Raw genomic sequence first — 16,445 nt, 5'->3', positions numbered from 1 at the left:
ATTTTGTGCTTTTAAACAACGCAGCAATAAAGATCCTTGTTTATGGATCTTCTCATTCTTATTCAGAGAGAAGTAGATTTTTTTTTTCAAAATTTCTTTGTGGGAAATTCTGGGAAAGATTTTAAATTTTTGAATCTATACCTAAACAGATGTGTTATATTCATATCCCTAAATAATATGTCTACACTATCACTTAGTGATTTATTTACAGTTTCAGATATTTTTTTGTTTCTTACTATGAAGATGAATATTTAGTTCTTTTATCAATCTCTCCTTCCTCACACCTAAAGCGTCTTTCACTTTATTGTTGATCTCTCTTCTTTCCTGACCAAGCTTAAATTCCATGGTCAAACACTATATTCACTCTGTTTCATGAACTCTCAACACTTTTACCTCTCTCATTTTATTCATTTAGAAAATCTACAGTCTTGTTGAATACACTTATTTTCCTGCTCATGCCCGCATAGCTGGAAAACATCACACCCTTATGCTGACTGAGTTCTCTTGAAATTCATCACAAATCTTAAGTGGTCCTTGGGCTTCCCATCATTCACCCTGCTTCTCTCTATATATCAATTTCATACTTTCCCTTTCCCCTGAAATCCCCATGCTGTCCTCTCCTATCTTCTCTGTCAAATGATGACTTTGCTTCCTAATTCAATAGGAAATTTGAGACAGTCAGAAGGAATCTACCAAAAGCTTTGAACCTACAAGCATCTAAACGTTAACATTGCCTTCCTTCCTAGCACCAAAGATGAGTTTTCTCTGCTATCAAAGGCTAACCATCCCACCTCTGTGCAAGAGCCCATTCCTTTCAGTTTGCTTAGAATCTGGGCCACAATTCTCCCTGCAGTCTTTCCTCTCCAGTTTTCCCCCACTCTATGGAATCATTCTCATCAGCACACAAATACTTAAATACTTTGTTTTTAAGACAGGAAAAATAATACAAGTTCAGTTCAGTAAGCAAACACAAAAAATCTTTCACTCTTTGTCCTTTGGTTATCACCCTGTTTCTCTGTTCCCATTTTTAGCAAATTTCCCCAATAGAACTGAACTCACTGTTTCTAATTTCTCTCCTCCCGTCATCTCTGAAATTTACTCTAGTCGGCCTTAACCTACTCTTTTTTCTTAACCTGTCTGCTATATTCAACATGGCTAAGCTCTTCCTCCTCCTGGAAACACTCTTAACATTTGGCTTCCAGGTACCACAATCCCCTGGTTTTTTCTCTACATCATGAATCATCATGGACCTTTCTGAGCTCATTAATCTTGATGGACCCCACGGCTTTACCTTTACACGTCTGGTCTCCATCATCACTCAATCCCGGTACTATCCCATCTAGTCAACTGCTGCTGCTGCTGCTACTAAGTCACTTCAGTCTTGTCCGACTCTGTGCAACCCCAGAGATGGCAGCCCACCAGGTTCCCCCATCCCTGGGATTCTCCAGGCAGGAACACTGGAGTGGGTTGCCATTTCCTTCTCCAATGCATGAAAGTGAAAAGTGAAAGTGAAGACGCTCAGTTGTGTCCAACTCTTCACAATCCCATGGACTGCAGCCTACCAGGCTCCTCCGTCCATGGGATCTTCCAGGCAAGAGTACTGGAGTGGGATGCCATCTAGTCAATTGATGACTCCCCAATTCACACACTTATCTTAAACATCTGCCATGAGTTTTAGACTAGAATCTGCTACTGTTGACATAGCACTTCCACTTGGAGGTTTGATAGATAACTTAAACTTAACATGTCCAAAAAGAAACTGCTGATGGAAGGGAAGAAAATATTTGAAGATCATATATCTAATAAGGATCTAGTTTCCAGAATATGGGCTTCCCTGATAGCTCAGATCGTAAAGATCTGCCTGCAAAGCAGAAGACCCTGGTTCAGTTCCTGGGTCGGGAAGATCTTCTGGAGAAGGAATAAGCTACTCACTCCAGTATTCTTGGGCTTCCCTTTGGCTCAGCTGGTAAAGAATCCACCTGCAATGCGGGAGATCTGGGTTCAGTCCCTGGGTTGGGAAGATACCCTGGAGAAGGGAAAGGCTATCCACGCCAGTATTCTGGTCTGGAAAATTCCATGAACAGAAGAGCCTGGTAGGCTACAATCCATGGGGACGCAAAGAGTTGTACATGACTGAGAATGAGCATACATACACATACATCCAGAATATGTAAAGAATACTTGCAACTCAACAACAGAAAGATAAGCAATCCAATAAAAAATGCAAAGACTTGAATAGACATTTCCCTAAAGAAATTATACAAATGGCCAATAATCACATGAGAAGATGCTTAACTGTTAGCAAATTGAAAAGCAAAGCCATAGTGATACACCACTTCACACCCACTGCTGCTGCTGCTGCTAAGTCACTTCAGTTGTGTCCGACTCTGTGTGACCCCGGAGACAGCAGCTCACCAGGCTCCCCCGTCCCTGGGATTCTCCAGGCAAGAACACTGGAGTGGGTTGCCATTTCCTTCTCCAATGCACGAAAGTGAAAAGCGAAAGTGAAGTCGCTCAGTCATGTCCGACTCCTAGCAACCCCATGGACTGAAGCCTACCAGGCTCCTCTGTCCCTGGGATTTGCCAGGCAAGAGTACTGGAGTGGGCTGCAGGGATAAAGAAAGGAAGGAAGAAGGAAAATAACTAGTGTTGACAAGGATGTGGGGAAATTACAATATTATTTTCTCATTGGAGAAAAATTGCTTTACAATGTTGTGTTGGTTTCTGCTGTATTATTGTTGCGTTATTAATATAATATTTAGCCACTAAAAGGAATGGAGTGCTGATACATGCTACAGTGTAGCTGAATCTGGTAAATTTTATGCTATAGATGCTAGACACAAAGGTCACATGTTGTGTGATTGTGTTTATATATAGTATCTAGAGTGGATAAATCTTTAGGGAAAGGTAGAAGATTGGTGTTTGCTAGCTTCTAGGGGAAGGAGGTGAGTAGGAAGTAACTGCTTCGTAAGTATGGGGTTTTTTTGGGGGATGATGAAAATGGGGACTAGATAGAAGTGGTATTTGTATAACATTGTGAATGTACTGCTGCTGCTGCTAAGTCACTTCAATTGTGTCCAACTCTGTACAACCCCATAGACGGCAGCCCAGCAGGCTCCCTCATCCCTGGGATTCTCTAGGCAAGAACACTGGAGTGGGTTGCCATTTCCTTCTCCAATGCATGAAAGTGAAAAGTGAAAGTGAAGCTGCTCAGTCATGCCTGACTCTTAGCGACCCCATAGACTGCAGCCTACCCGGCTCCTCCGTCCATGGGATTTTCCAGGCAAGGGTACTGGAGTGGGGTGCCATACTAAATGTCACTAAATTGTTCACTTTAAAATATTGAATTTTATATTGTGGATTATACACTAGTATATAAAAAAGAAAAAATACAATAAATACATATTTTGTCAGGTTCCAGTTCAAATAAAACTGTAAATAGATGTTTTTGAGACAGTTAGGGAAATTTGAATTAGATGATATTAAGGTGTTTCTTTTATGTTGTTAGAAGTGATCATGGTATTATTATTTAAGGAAATATACTCCCATTTTTCAGATACTTATTAAAATGTTTAAGAGTTAAATAATATGATGTCTGTCACCTGTACTTTAAAAAATAGCATTCAAACTTTGAGATGAAACTTATACGCCAAAATGTTGACAGTTCTTGAAACTGATTGATGGATGTATGTGGATCTATTATGTACTTTTTGTGTCTGTGGAAATTATCATAATATTAACAATTTTAATTTTTAAAAAGTAGATAAATGATATTAGATCTATATTATCTGTAAAAATTATTATGCCCATGTAAGTTCTATTCATAGCAGATACAAGTAGTCTTTGATGATTTTTCCTTCTTTGCACAATGTTTATGTTCTTTTTGGAGTTAATAATTTTACTTTGCCATGATTGTTATGCTTAGTTTTCTATTTACTTATCTCTAATTTATTCTTAACCTCTCAGTGGAGTCTAGATTTCACAATAGATACACATTCATCAGATATTCTGTCAATTTTTTCTTTGAGTTGTTGCTTCCAGGGACTTTTGACCTATCAGTCTCAACTGGTGTGTGTGTGTGTGTGTGTGTGTGTGTGTGTGTGTGTGCGTGTGTGTGTGTGTGCGCGCGCATGCTCAGTTGTGTCTGACTCTTTGCGACCCTGTGGACTGTAGCCTACCACACTCCTCTGTCCATGGAATTTTCCTGCTGAGAACACTGGAGTGGGTTGCCATTTCCTACTCCAGGGAATCTTCCTGATCCCAGGGATGAAACCTGCATCTCTTGTATCTCCTGCATTGGCAGGCAGATTCTTTACCACTATGCCGTGTGGGAAGCAAATTCTTAAATGAAGACTTCTTTCACTTCTCTCTTGAGTTAAACTCCATTTCCTGAATCCCATGCCTTCTTCTTTGCTGGTTTGTTTATTTTTCTTTATTTTGATGGAACATCTCACCCAGTAACTTTCCAAGAAAAAGAATGCCTGGGAGGTAAACTTTTTGAGATGTTATATAACCGAAAATTCAAGTATTCATTCTTATGCATCTTTACACTAGCTGGGTAAAGGATTTTAGGTTAGAAATCATTTCCTTTAGAATTTTTCTTGCACTGCCTCATTTTCTTCTTAGCTTCTGGTGTTGGTATCAAATTTTGATGCCATTCTGACTCTTGAGCTTTTGTTTATAACATATTTTTACTTTCTAGAAGCTTTTAGAATATTCTCTTACCTCTCCTGTCCTTCCGTGGCATGGGTTTATTTTCAGCCACTATTTTAGGTCCTGAGTGGACATAAATTGACAAGTTATGCCTTGAGTTCAGAAACTTTCTTGAACTATTTCCTTTTCTACACCTTGTGAACTGTTTCTACATTTTCTATACTTGCATTCCTGTTTTTCGGCTGTGGGATCTCCTGAACTGGTCCTTTCTCTTCTCTTTTCTACCTTTTAGTCTTTTTGCTCTAGTTTCAGAGAAGTTTCCTCAACTTTATCTCGAGACTCTTCTCTTCAGTTATGTATTTTTGTTATATTTCTAACTTCCAGGCTTTTAAAATTCTCAGATCCTAACTTTTTTTAATCTTTAGAGAAGAAGATGCACTTTTATATTCTCTATTATATTCTGCCCTATGCTTCTTTTTTTAAAATATAAACTTATTTATTTTTATTGGAGGTTAATTACTTTATAATATTGTATTGGTTTTGCCATACATCAACATGAATCCACCACAGGTATATACACGTTCCCCATCCTGAACCCTCTTCCCTCCTCCCTCCCTGTACCATCCCTCTGGGTCATCCCAGTGCACCAGCCCACGTTTTTATATCTTGTTCCTCTTTCACAAATGTTATGCTTATTCTTCTCTGAAGATATTGATAGCTTCCTTGAAGTTTTCATTTTTCTGTAGTTTATTTCTTTCAGCTTGTTTTTTCGCCCTGTATTTTTATTTTCTTTTCTCAGGTTAGAGGCTTGCCTCTGACTAGTGATGATCCATTAACTAGTCCCATTAACTGATTGAGAACTCAGGATGTGTTAGGCGGGGAAGCTTTTTCCTGGTTCTGAGTTTCACACAAGCTAGGAGGTTTCACCAGCATCCTCTTAATGCCAATAGTTTTAAGACTTTCATCCTGAATTGTTAAGATTCCTCAAAGAAAATTTCAGCTGCCTATCTTGAGAGTATAATCCTGGCTACCAGTGTTTGGTAGTTAGAAGAAGAATAAGGCTTTGTATCTTAATATTCAACATGTATCAGCAACAGCCACAGAAATGGAAAAGGTCAATTTTTGTTCCAATCCCAAAGAAGGGCGATGCCAAAGAATGTCCAAACTATTGTACAGTTGTGCTCCTTTCACATGCTAATAAGATTATGCTCAAAATCCTTCAAATTCAGTTTCAGCAGTATGTGAATAAGAACTTCCAGTTGTACAAGCTGGGTTAGAAAAGGCAGAGGAACCAGAGATCAAATTGCTGACATTCACTGGATCATGCAGAAAGTAAGGGAATTTGATAAAGGCACCTACTTCTGCTTCACTGACTATGCTAAAGCCTTTGACTGTGTGGATCACAACAAACTGTGGAAAATTCTTAAAGACATGGAAGTGCCAGATCACCTTATCTGTCTCCTGAGAAACCTGTATGTAGGTCAAGAAGTGGCAGTTGGAACTGGACATGGAGCAACTGACTTGTTCAAAATTAGGAAAGGTGCATGACAAGCCTATTGTCACCCTGCTTATTTAACTTATATGCAGAATACATCAAGTGAAGTTGATGGGCTGGATGAGTCAAGCTGGAATCAAGACTGCCAGGAGAAATATCAACAACCTCAGCTATGCAGATGATACCACTCTAATGGCAGAAAGTAAAGAAGAACTAAGGAGCTTCTTGATGAGGGTGAAAGAGGAGAGTGAAAAGGCTCACTTGAAACTCAACCCGAAAAAAACTAAAATTATGACATCTGGTCCCATCACTTCATAGCAAATAGATGGGGAAAAAGTGGAAGCAGAGATAGAATTTATTTTCCTAGGCTTCAAAATCACTGCCGACAGTGACTGTAGCCATGAAATTAAGACACTTGCTCATTGGAAGGAAAGCTATGACAAACTCAGATAGTATATAAAAAAGCAGACATCCCTTTGGTGACCAAGGTCTGTATAGTCAAAGCTATGGTTTTTCCCGTAGTCACATGTGGATGTGAGAGTTGGACCATAAATAAGGCTGAGTGCCAGAGAATTGATGCTTTCAAACTGTGGTGCTGAAGAAGACTCTTGAGAGTCCCTTGGACAGCAAGGAGGTCAAACCAGGCAATCCTAGAGGAAATCAACCCTGAATATTCATTGGAAGGACTGATGCTGAAGCTCCAATACTTTGGCCACCTGATGCAAAGCTAACTCATTGGAAAAGACCTGGATGATGGCAAAGATTGAGGGCAGGAGGAGGAGGAGGCAACAGAGGATGAGATGGTTAGATAGCATCACCAACTCAGTGGACGTGAATTTGAGCAAACTCTGGGAGATAGCAGACAGAGGAACCTGGCATGCTGCAGTCCATGGAGTCATAAAGAGTCAGACATGACTTAGGGACTGACCAACAACAGACTTTTGCTTAAATCTATTTTTTTCTGTAGGATCCATTCACCATCAACTGTTACTGCTCAATCCACAGACCCTCTGTTCAAATCTCTCCAGATAGCCACCATTTTTAGCCTTTCCCCAAAATGGTAGAGGGGCTCAGCTGACCTGAGTAACAGAGGGGATCTGTGGATCTAATTGCTTTTTATACAGATTTTCAACTCTTCATGTGTTTTACCTCCAAGCTTAATTCCAGACATACCATTAATTCTTGGGCATTTGTGGATTTCTGTGATTCAACCCAGGTTTCTTCCAGACTTTTCTTACTTTTTTTTTTTAGGGTTTAGCTTTTCAGGTCTTTGTCATTTACCACTAGTCTGTCTACTTGGCAAGTGTTCAGAATTTGGTTGCTATTCTATCCTCTTCCATTCTGATTACCCTTGTATGCCTGCCTGCTAAGTTGCTCAGTCATGTCCAGCTCTTTGCAACCCTATGGAATGTGGCCCACCAGGTTCCTCTGTCCAAGGGATTCTCCAGGCAAGAATACTGGAGTGGGTTGTTGTGCCCTCCTCCAGGGCACCTTCCTGACCCAGGGTCTCTTTATGTCTCCTGCATTGGCAGGTAGGTTCTTTACCACTAGCAACACCTGGGAAGCCTTTACCCTTTTACATCCATGCCTTGAAAACATAACAACAAAAAAACTTTCATCATCACTTTAGTGGGAGTTATGTCTGGGATGAAGACAAGAGCATGTATCTTTTAACTGGGTATTAAGGATAGTATTTTCTATGTAAATTTGTTCTTTTTTTTTTTTTTTTCCTGCTAGGAAAGCCGGGTTAGTAAAGCAGTTGAAGTGATGATTCAGCACGTAGAAAATCTGAAGAGGATGTATGCCAAAGAGCATGCTGAATTAGAAGAACTGAAACAGGTTCTTTTGCAAAATGAAAGGTCTTTTAACCCTCTTGAAGATGAAGGTAATAAAAGTTTAAGATAATAGTTACATTTTTCTAACATTCTCCTCTTTCATTCTCTCTTACTAATTCTTATTATACACTGTCTTTAGTACAATACCCTTTATGTTAAGGTTGTTTTAGAAGAATATAAAAAGGATATAATATATAAAATAATATAAGAAGTAACTCAGGCCTGTTATTTATATAGCCCAAAGTAAGATGTCAGCATACAAATTAGGAGACAAGTATTTTATGGTAGACACCAAAAATTCATTAAATTGTTGATATGAGAGAGTATATTTAATCCAACTCATTGAGTTGACCCCAGTGTTGTCCTACTTAGGAACTGGCTCTTTCGCCATGCATAAAACAAGGCCCCATGGTATAAATGAACCACTTTCATCAACAGTGGTTTTGTATCCCTCCAAGAGGGAATGACCGTGGCAGAATGGTGTCTTGGTGAGTGTCTTGGGAAACAGATTACTGAGAACATGCAAAGTGTCTCAACAGAAGGCCTATATATACCTTGTAGTAATTTTATTTTAAATAGATAATATAAATGTTCATAAGCAGAATATTCATTTCAATGATATGTTCTCTGTCTTGTAAAAGTAATAATGTTTGGTGATCTTCTGATCTGTAGTTTTGGGCTCATTTCTTCAGCACACATTCATTTTGTGCCCCATCTGTCCCAGACAGGCATTGTGGACAGTGGCAGTGACACAGAGGACTGTATTTCATTGGTTCAGATATTGTTTAGAATCACCAAATAAATGACAACTAGATATTTGCATTGTTCAGTAGTCGCTAGGTTCTTAAATAGTTTCCGACTATTACTTTTCTTTATAAGGAATTAAGACCATTATGTTAAATTGCATATGTTAATTCAAAAAATATGCAAATGTGTTTTCCCTTTCAGATGACTGCCAAACTAAAAAACGTTCATCTTCTGTAAACTCGAAGGTAATTACCAATTCACTTAACAAGTGTCTATCAAATGTTACAGATGAGATGATTTAAAAATATTTTTGAAGTAACATGGCTTTAAATGTAAATCATAAAGCAACAATGATTTTAAGCCCTATATGTTATACGCAGTGTGCGTTTATGTATATGCTTTTATACTTCTTACAATAATTGTTATGTAACAAGGCTTCCCAGGTGGTGCACTTGGTAATGAACCCACCTGCCAGTGCAGGAGACTCAAGAGACACCAGTTCCATCCCTGAAAGATCCCCTGGAGTAAGAAAATGGCAGCCCACTCCAGTATTCTCGCCTAGAAAATTCCATGGACAGAGGAGCCTGGTGGGCTACAGTCCATAAGGTCACAAAGAGTCGGACACGACTGAGCATGCACACGCACCAAGTCTGCCTGCAGTGAGAAGAAAGTCAGTGTAACAACAGTTTCTCTTTCATGTGAAACCAGAATTGGGAATAAGCAGTCCAAAAGCGGCAGAGCAGCTTCACAAAATGTCTAGGGCCCAGTCTCCTTCTCTCTTAATGAATCATCACCCTCAGAGCTTTGCTTCCACCTCATCATCTAAGATAGCTTTGTCAGTTCTGAGTACCAAGTCCTGGTCATTACTCAATATATTGTGCCATATTCCAAGAAAAAAGAATAAGAGAAACAGGGGTTCTCTGTCTCTCTAAAGACACTCCCTAGAAGTCCCAGATAACATTTCTCTTTTCATTTTTGCTTGGAAACAAGATGACAACAGAGCTTTTATTCTGGAGGCTTTATGTGCAACTGAAAATCAAGAGGTCCGTTACTAAAAAAAGGAGGAGGGAGGGTTGGAAAATGGGATATTGAAAGTCAACCAGCAGTTTTTGTCAGTTTAAAAATCAGGATTTCACAGAATTTTTGAGCAAGTGAGTTTAAAAATCACTCCATCTAAATTGATCTTTTGCACAGATGAACCAAAGCACTTTCACAGAAATTATTTGTTTAGTTATGATCCTGTAGTGATAGAACCATGATTAGAACCCAGATTCCTGGACGACAATTTAATTTGCTTGATGTTCAGCTAACCTATAAAATTAAATTAGGGATGATAGTTTAAGAAAAGAATTCACATAAAAATTCTCATTTATTTCCTACATTTACCATATTTTTATTTCCTGTAGTCCCACTTATTTCAACTTTAAGAGTCACAAAATATGACATAACATTTTCCTATGTAAATCTCAAGGCTAAGGTATAAACAACATCCATTCATTAAAATGTCATACTTATCCTTATATGTGTTAGATTGGAAAAAAATGAAACCATGAAAAAAGAAAGCTCTTAAATAGATGCATATTTATCTCCTCTTGATTTGGGGAAATTTTTCAAAGCATAAAGAAATGGCAGCAAAAGTGAGGAAAAGATGAAAAGATTTGGCTGCATTAACTACAAAAATGATTTTTGCCAAGAAGTATCTTTAGCAAAATTAATATGAGCAAAAATCATAAACAGGTGGTTCTCAGATCAGATACATAGTTATTCAACATAGAAAAATGGTGTTCAGTGTTACTATAAACCTAAACAGAAAACCTTGTATTCCTTACTTGACTGGCAAAAATTATCCAGTGTTGGAGAAGGTGGAATATAAACTGGCAGAATATTTCTGGAAGGAAATTTGGCCATAACAAAAACCTTGAAAATATGTCTCCTGTTTAACTCAGCAATGGTCAGTGTACACACAAGAATATCCATCAGTGTTTCATACAAAGATAAAATATTGAGAGTTTTCTAAATGTACATTTCCTCCCTTTGGGTAGCCATCTTCTCTTCGAAGAGTGACCATTGCCTCTTTGCCCAGAAATATTGGAAATGCGGGAATGGTAAGCAAATTCCTAAGTGTTCTTAGAAGCAAATTAATTTTCATATCACAAAAGTACAAACTTCACTAAATTTGTATTTTATTATTTCCTTAATGTCTGAACTTTAAAGTTGGCTGGGATGGAAAATAATGAGCGATTTAGTAGGAGGTCAAGCAGTTGGTAAGTATAATTTTATGATGCATCTTTGGGAACCTTATTATTTTATAATTTGGGTAAAGTAGATGTTTGAAATAAGCAATATAGTAACATTTGTTTTGTATGGAGTATATGCAGAATAGTTTTAAAAATTGGCATATGATCGTGAAATTGTTTTCATGAGTTAAGCATTACATGAATATGCTAAAGAAAAAATAAGAACATATTGCTTCCGTATTGATTTAAGTAGTGGGAAATAAATTGGTAATGGCTACACAAGTATTTGATTTGATAAGTGGCTATAATCGTCTTTATTTAGGCGTATTTTGGGGTCAAAGCAGAGTGAACACCGCCCCTCATTACATCGATTTATTAGCACCTATTCCTGGGCAGATGCTGAAGAAGAAAAGTGTGAACTAAAGTAGGTGAAGCTTGATGTGTTTATTAACCTGACGTGACTGGGGAATAAATAGTGGGAGTCACTTTTATTCTGTGGAGTTCACTGCTGCAGCATCAAAAAAGACCATTCATTGTATAAGACTTTTATGAAAATAAAGCACTATGTAAATGTTACTTATGAGTACATTCACTCAGTACTGCAAGGTGTGAGGTCTTAGGTTAGAAAAGAACCTGAAGTTAGAAATTTGCCAAATTTGTGAAGATAACCTTTTTCCTGTATAGGTATATCGTCATCAGGGGGAAAGGTTCATAAGAGAGCCATAGAAATAAAATGTTCATCAACTTAGATGAATTATATACAACGTGTGTGTGTGTGTACACGTAGACATATCTGTATATGTTTATATATATATATATATCCTGTAGGCACATATGTAATATATGTGCCTTACGTATACATCTGTCTTCTCTTTAGGTAAATGAAGAGTAGGAAAAACAAAACTCTATATTGCTATCTCTATATTTGGCAAGTGAAACAAATAAAACATACTTCTGTAGTGAAAGGTAGAAGGTAAGAGGGAGGGACATGAAGAAACGCTGCCTCTAAAATCCTTGGTGACATTTGATCTCAGTTTCCTCATCTGTAGAGATCTTAATGAAATGATTTTATGTTGACTATATACACGTTCCTTGCATGCCTATTATGTTAGGCACACTACGCTCAAGCTTAGAAGATGAAAAAGACATCGTTCCTACCCTCAAAGCCTTTTTTCTCCCTTAAATAATTGTGGAAGCCTAATTGCATGGACTGAATTCCCTTTTATTAAAGATTTAGAGTTAACATAATAGATATTTTCTGATCTGGGTTTTAAAAAATTCAAGAGTTTCCTTGAAAAAAATTATCTATTTAAAAATTTTTGTTTGTATGGCATGATTTCTACTGAGAAGTTTTTGCAAACAAAAGACTGAAACCTTGAGAATCCTATAGGAATTCTGAGTTGGGGGTCTTGTGTTCTTTAAAACCAAATTAAAATCTACCACAGGCATTCCCTATAAATGTTTGACTGAAAAACAAAAACTTTGACATGCAGTTCATTTTGGCCACTGTGGGGGATTATGAACTTGGGATTCCAAAATTCAAATCTAACTAGGGACTCATGAGTGGTCATGAAACATGGAACATGAACAATGAAACAGTTAAGTTTTTTTCAGGCAAAGGATTCCTCTTTAAATAATATGATTTCAATACAGTCAACCCAATTGCAACTTCCCAGTTCACTGAATACTATTGATTTTAAGTAGTTTTATACCAAACCTATCTTCATAAACACTTTTTAAATTATGGAGGTTTTTTAAAGAAAGAAGAAATGACACTTTATAATGCTATTCCAGTTTAGTGTTGCTGAAAAACCAACAAAATTAATTTTAATTATCTACATTCTACTTAATATAGAATGTTAAAAAAATGTGGTAAAAGAATACTTACTGAGAAAAATTTTACTGTATGTTGAATGAAAAATTCACAGAAGAAGAAATAATGGCATCCGCATTTGTTTTTTTAAGGTGTAGTTACTTATACACACACATACACACACACATGCATGTACATGCAAAGACGGAAAATCACAGTAATAACACTGGTTAATTATAAGTGGTGAGAACTAACTTACACATGTTCTTTGTAAATCTCCCCTTTTTATTTGTTCTTTGGCTAGCACCCGAACTTTCTACAACAAACATTTGCTATTTTCCTAAATACAAAGTTACTTTAAAAAATTAAATTCCTATAAATGATTAAAAATATAAAGGTGGTGATTTGACTTTTAGAATTAGGTATTTATCAAATTTTTCTAAAGCAAGATAAATATCTGCAAGCTTCCTTACAAAATACAGTAAAACAGGAATATTTTATAAATAATTATAGAATATTATCCATACTTTAATACTTAGAAACAATACTTATTTACAGAACTAAAGATGACTTAGAACCACCAGAAGAAGAAACAGTAGAAAAGACAAGAAAGCCAAGTCTTTCTGAAAAGAAAACTAATCCATCAAAATGGAATGTGTCCTCAATGTAAGTTATTTACTTGCTAAATGATATCATTTTGGTGGAATGGGGGAAGGTAAGGCAGGGTTAGAAGTATTAATCTTTTTTATTATTTTTGCCTTTTAAAAATGTATTTGTTTTTGGTTGCACTGGGTCTTCACTGCTGTGTGCAGGCTTTCTCTAGTTGTGGCGGTTGGGGCCTTTTCATTGCACTGCACAGGCTTCTCATTCCAGTGCTTCTCTTGCTGCGGAACACGGCCTCTGGGCACACAGACTTCAGTAGCTGAGGCTCGTGGGCTCTAGAGCGCAGGCGCAGCAGGTGCGGTGCTTAGTTGCTTTGGCACGTGGGATCTTCCTGGACCAGAGGATCGAATCCGTGTCCCCTGCATTGGCAGGTGGATTCTTTACCACTTTCCCACCAGGGAAGTCTAGGAGCATTAATCTTAATCAAATTACTTTATTAAAAGATCTTGGAAAATGTTAAATTTAAGATGAATAATAACAAACTCCATATGGTCTATAAGAATTATTCCTGAACCTATGAGCTATAGGAGGCAAGGGAGTTCACAGTGTAAAGAACTTGACCTTGGGGACCAGATGACCGAATTAGCTCCCTAACTAGCTGTGTGACCTAGGCAAGTTCATCCATTTTTGACCATCAATTTCTTCATCTATAAAGTAGGAGATAATAGTACTTATGTCATTGTTTCGCTATCATGATGAAATGAATTAGCACATGTAAAATGCTTAGTACAGCACCTAACACATAGTTAACTATTTTCAAAGACTTATATGATGCTGTAATGAGCTTTTTTGGTGGATGTTTCTAAAAGGAAGAGTTTACATTTCAGTACACCAAAAGTCCAGGGTATGATGAGGAATAAGTGACAGGCTTATAAGTACATACACATAAATCGTGCTCAACCCAATAAATAACATTGTTGTTTCTACCATAGGAATATAAATTGCCTTACCTTACTTTAAAGAATGCAATTAGTACTCAAATATACTTGTTAGGAGTTAAATAATGCCTAAATCATATAATTTTCAGATTTTTCTCTTAGCACCTCATTTCTTCAATTCTAAAAACTTACAAGGGATAGCAGGGAAGCAGATAGTGGCCAAGCCCAAGACAACAGATGACACTGTGTAGCTTATTACAAGGAGGTGTCAGTGGTAAAGAATATACTTGCCAATGCAGGAGACGTGGATTCAATCACTGCGTCAGGAAGATCCCCTGGAGTGGGAAATGGCAACCCACTCTAGTATTCTTGCCTGGGGAATCCCAGGGACAAAGGAGCCTGGTGGGCTATTGTCTGTGGGTTGCAGAGAGTCAGAAATGACTGAGTACACGTGTACACTGGTGGAATTATGTAGGGCAGATACGCGACTTGATTATTGTTGGCAAAAGAAATGTTTCTAGTATACAGACAATTGTGATTACTGCATACCGATATGTGTTTTTGTTGTAGTTACGATACATTAGCTTCCTGGGCAACAAACCTCAAGACTTCCATCCGAGAGGCCAACAAGATGCTCTGGCTTTCTGTGGCATTCATTGTACTGTTTGCAGCGTTGATGAGCTTCTTCACAGGCCGATTTTTCCAGAAGTCCGTGGACGCTGCCCCCACACAGGATGCGGACCCCTGGATGTCTCTAGAACACATCTTGTGGCCATTCACCAGACTGCGACACAACGGGCCACCACCCGTGTGACTGCAGCACATCCTAATGTGTGTATCTTGATTTTTAAAGTTTCAGTATCTGAACTTTGTACATTAGTAACTTTTAGCTGGGAAATTATAGAATGGAACCAGAGGTTCTCAGAATGACTGTAAGATATTTTATATTCCCTCTTTTTGTGATTACCTTCCTAACTAAAATGCAGTGGGGAGGAAGCCTGCTTATATGATTTTTTTAATGAGCTTTCTGAGGAGGAGATATTATTGTTTGTTAAAATTTATTGAAATAAAGAACCATTCAAATCTATGAACAGTGAACATTGGAAGTCTCAGTAGGCCAAGAGAAAAAAAAAAAAACCTAATTCTTAAAAAATAAAATTTGAGTATAAATGCTGATTAGATCATCTGAACAGCCCGTTTGAAATATATTCACTCATTACACTTTATTGAAGAAATACCTGAGGTTTCTCCAAGTTGTTTGATTCTTCATACTGGATAAAATCTATCCCTGGGGATTTAAGAAAAGCTGAGTAACCTAGTTGAGAGTAGCATGTGGCACACAGAGTCAACAAACTGGCAGCTGGGACGCCTAACTGCCCTCATTGCTTCCTGAGAAGCAAAATCCTTAACCATGTGATACAAAGTGGAATGAAATTCAGTTTCTTCTTTAAGGACTTCAGAAAATGCATCACTGGATTCATTGATCTTGAGACTTTGTGCCCTGTCACCACTGAACATTAAAAGGGTCCAGTTAGGATTCTGAGTGGGTTCTTCTTTAAGAAGGTGTTCCCTCACCTGGAAAAAAAAAAAAAAAAACCAAAAGCAGAGAAATCTGTTAATAGTTCCTCTTTTATTAGGTATTTTGACAGTTGAGTATGTTACTTTGTTTGTTGTTGTTCAGTGGCTAAGTCATGTCCAACTATTCATAACCCAATTACTCCAGCATACCAGGCTTCCCTGTCCTTCTCTGTCTCCTGGGGCTTGCTCAAACTCATGTCCACTGAGTCAGTAATAGCATCCAAGCATCTCATCCTCTATCACTCCCTTCTCCTTCTGCTCTGAATCTTTCCCAGCATCACGGTCTTTTCCAATGAGTCAGCTCTTTGCATCAGGTGACCAAAGTTTTTCCATATGATGGTCACAAAAATTGCAAACAATTTTTTTGGCCAACCCAGTATTTGAAGGGCTTGAGTTCCCCAAATTGCTAAGATAAAAACAAACATTCTTAATGTCCCATTTTTTTAAAAAAAAGCATGAAACTGTTTATATCTTAGTGTTTAAGGAGTTTATCAAAATATATTAATTCTTTAAAAAATATTTATTGAATGCCTTCAAGTGACAAGT

At 37.6% G+C, this 16,445-nt stretch overlaps 2 protein-coding genes across 14 annotated transcripts in view; one reads left to right on the top strand and one right to left on the bottom strand.

The window, feature by feature from the left end:
- The window catches only part of IRAG2 (inositol 1,4,5-triphosphate receptor associated 2), a 112,035-nt gene extending 96,627 nt beyond the window's left edge, over positions 1-15,408 (top strand). The window contains exons 34-40 of the mRNA XM_027967817.3: positions 7,886-8,033; positions 8,932-8,975; positions 10,773-10,835; positions 10,945-10,994; positions 11,290-11,391; positions 13,339-13,446; positions 14,892-15,408. Of these exons, the coding sequence (XP_027823618.2) occupies positions 7,886-8,033; positions 8,932-8,975; positions 10,773-10,835; positions 10,945-10,994; positions 11,290-11,391; positions 13,339-13,446; positions 14,892-15,135 (759 nt within the window). The 3' untranslated portion in view covers positions 15,136-15,408. The remainder of the gene's footprint in view (positions 1-7,885; positions 8,034-8,931; positions 8,976-10,772; positions 10,836-10,944; positions 10,995-11,289; positions 11,392-13,338; positions 13,447-14,891) is intronic.
- DNAI7 (dynein axonemal intermediate chain 7) overlaps positions 13,048-16,445 on the bottom strand; it is a 91,949-nt gene continuing 88,551 nt past the window's right edge. For all 13 annotated transcript variants that reach the window (XM_027967809.3, XM_027967810.3, XM_060413313.1 and 10 more), the window contains one exon: positions 13,048-15,896. In XM_027967809.3, coding sequence (XP_027823610.1) covers positions 15,618-15,896 — 279 coding nt within the window. In that variant the 3' untranslated portion in view covers positions 13,048-15,617. The remainder of the gene's footprint in view (positions 15,897-16,445) is intronic.

This window comes from Ovis aries, chromosome 3 (assembly GCF_016772045.2).
Source record: "Ovis aries strain OAR_USU_Benz2616 breed Rambouillet chromosome 3, ARS-UI_Ramb_v3.0, whole genome shotgun sequence".
Classification (NCBI taxonomy): Eukaryota; Metazoa; Chordata; class Mammalia; order Artiodactyla; family Bovidae; genus Ovis; species Ovis aries.
The sequence above is the reverse complement of the archived record's forward strand: the minus strand, read 5'-3'. Positions and strand labels throughout refer to the sequence as shown.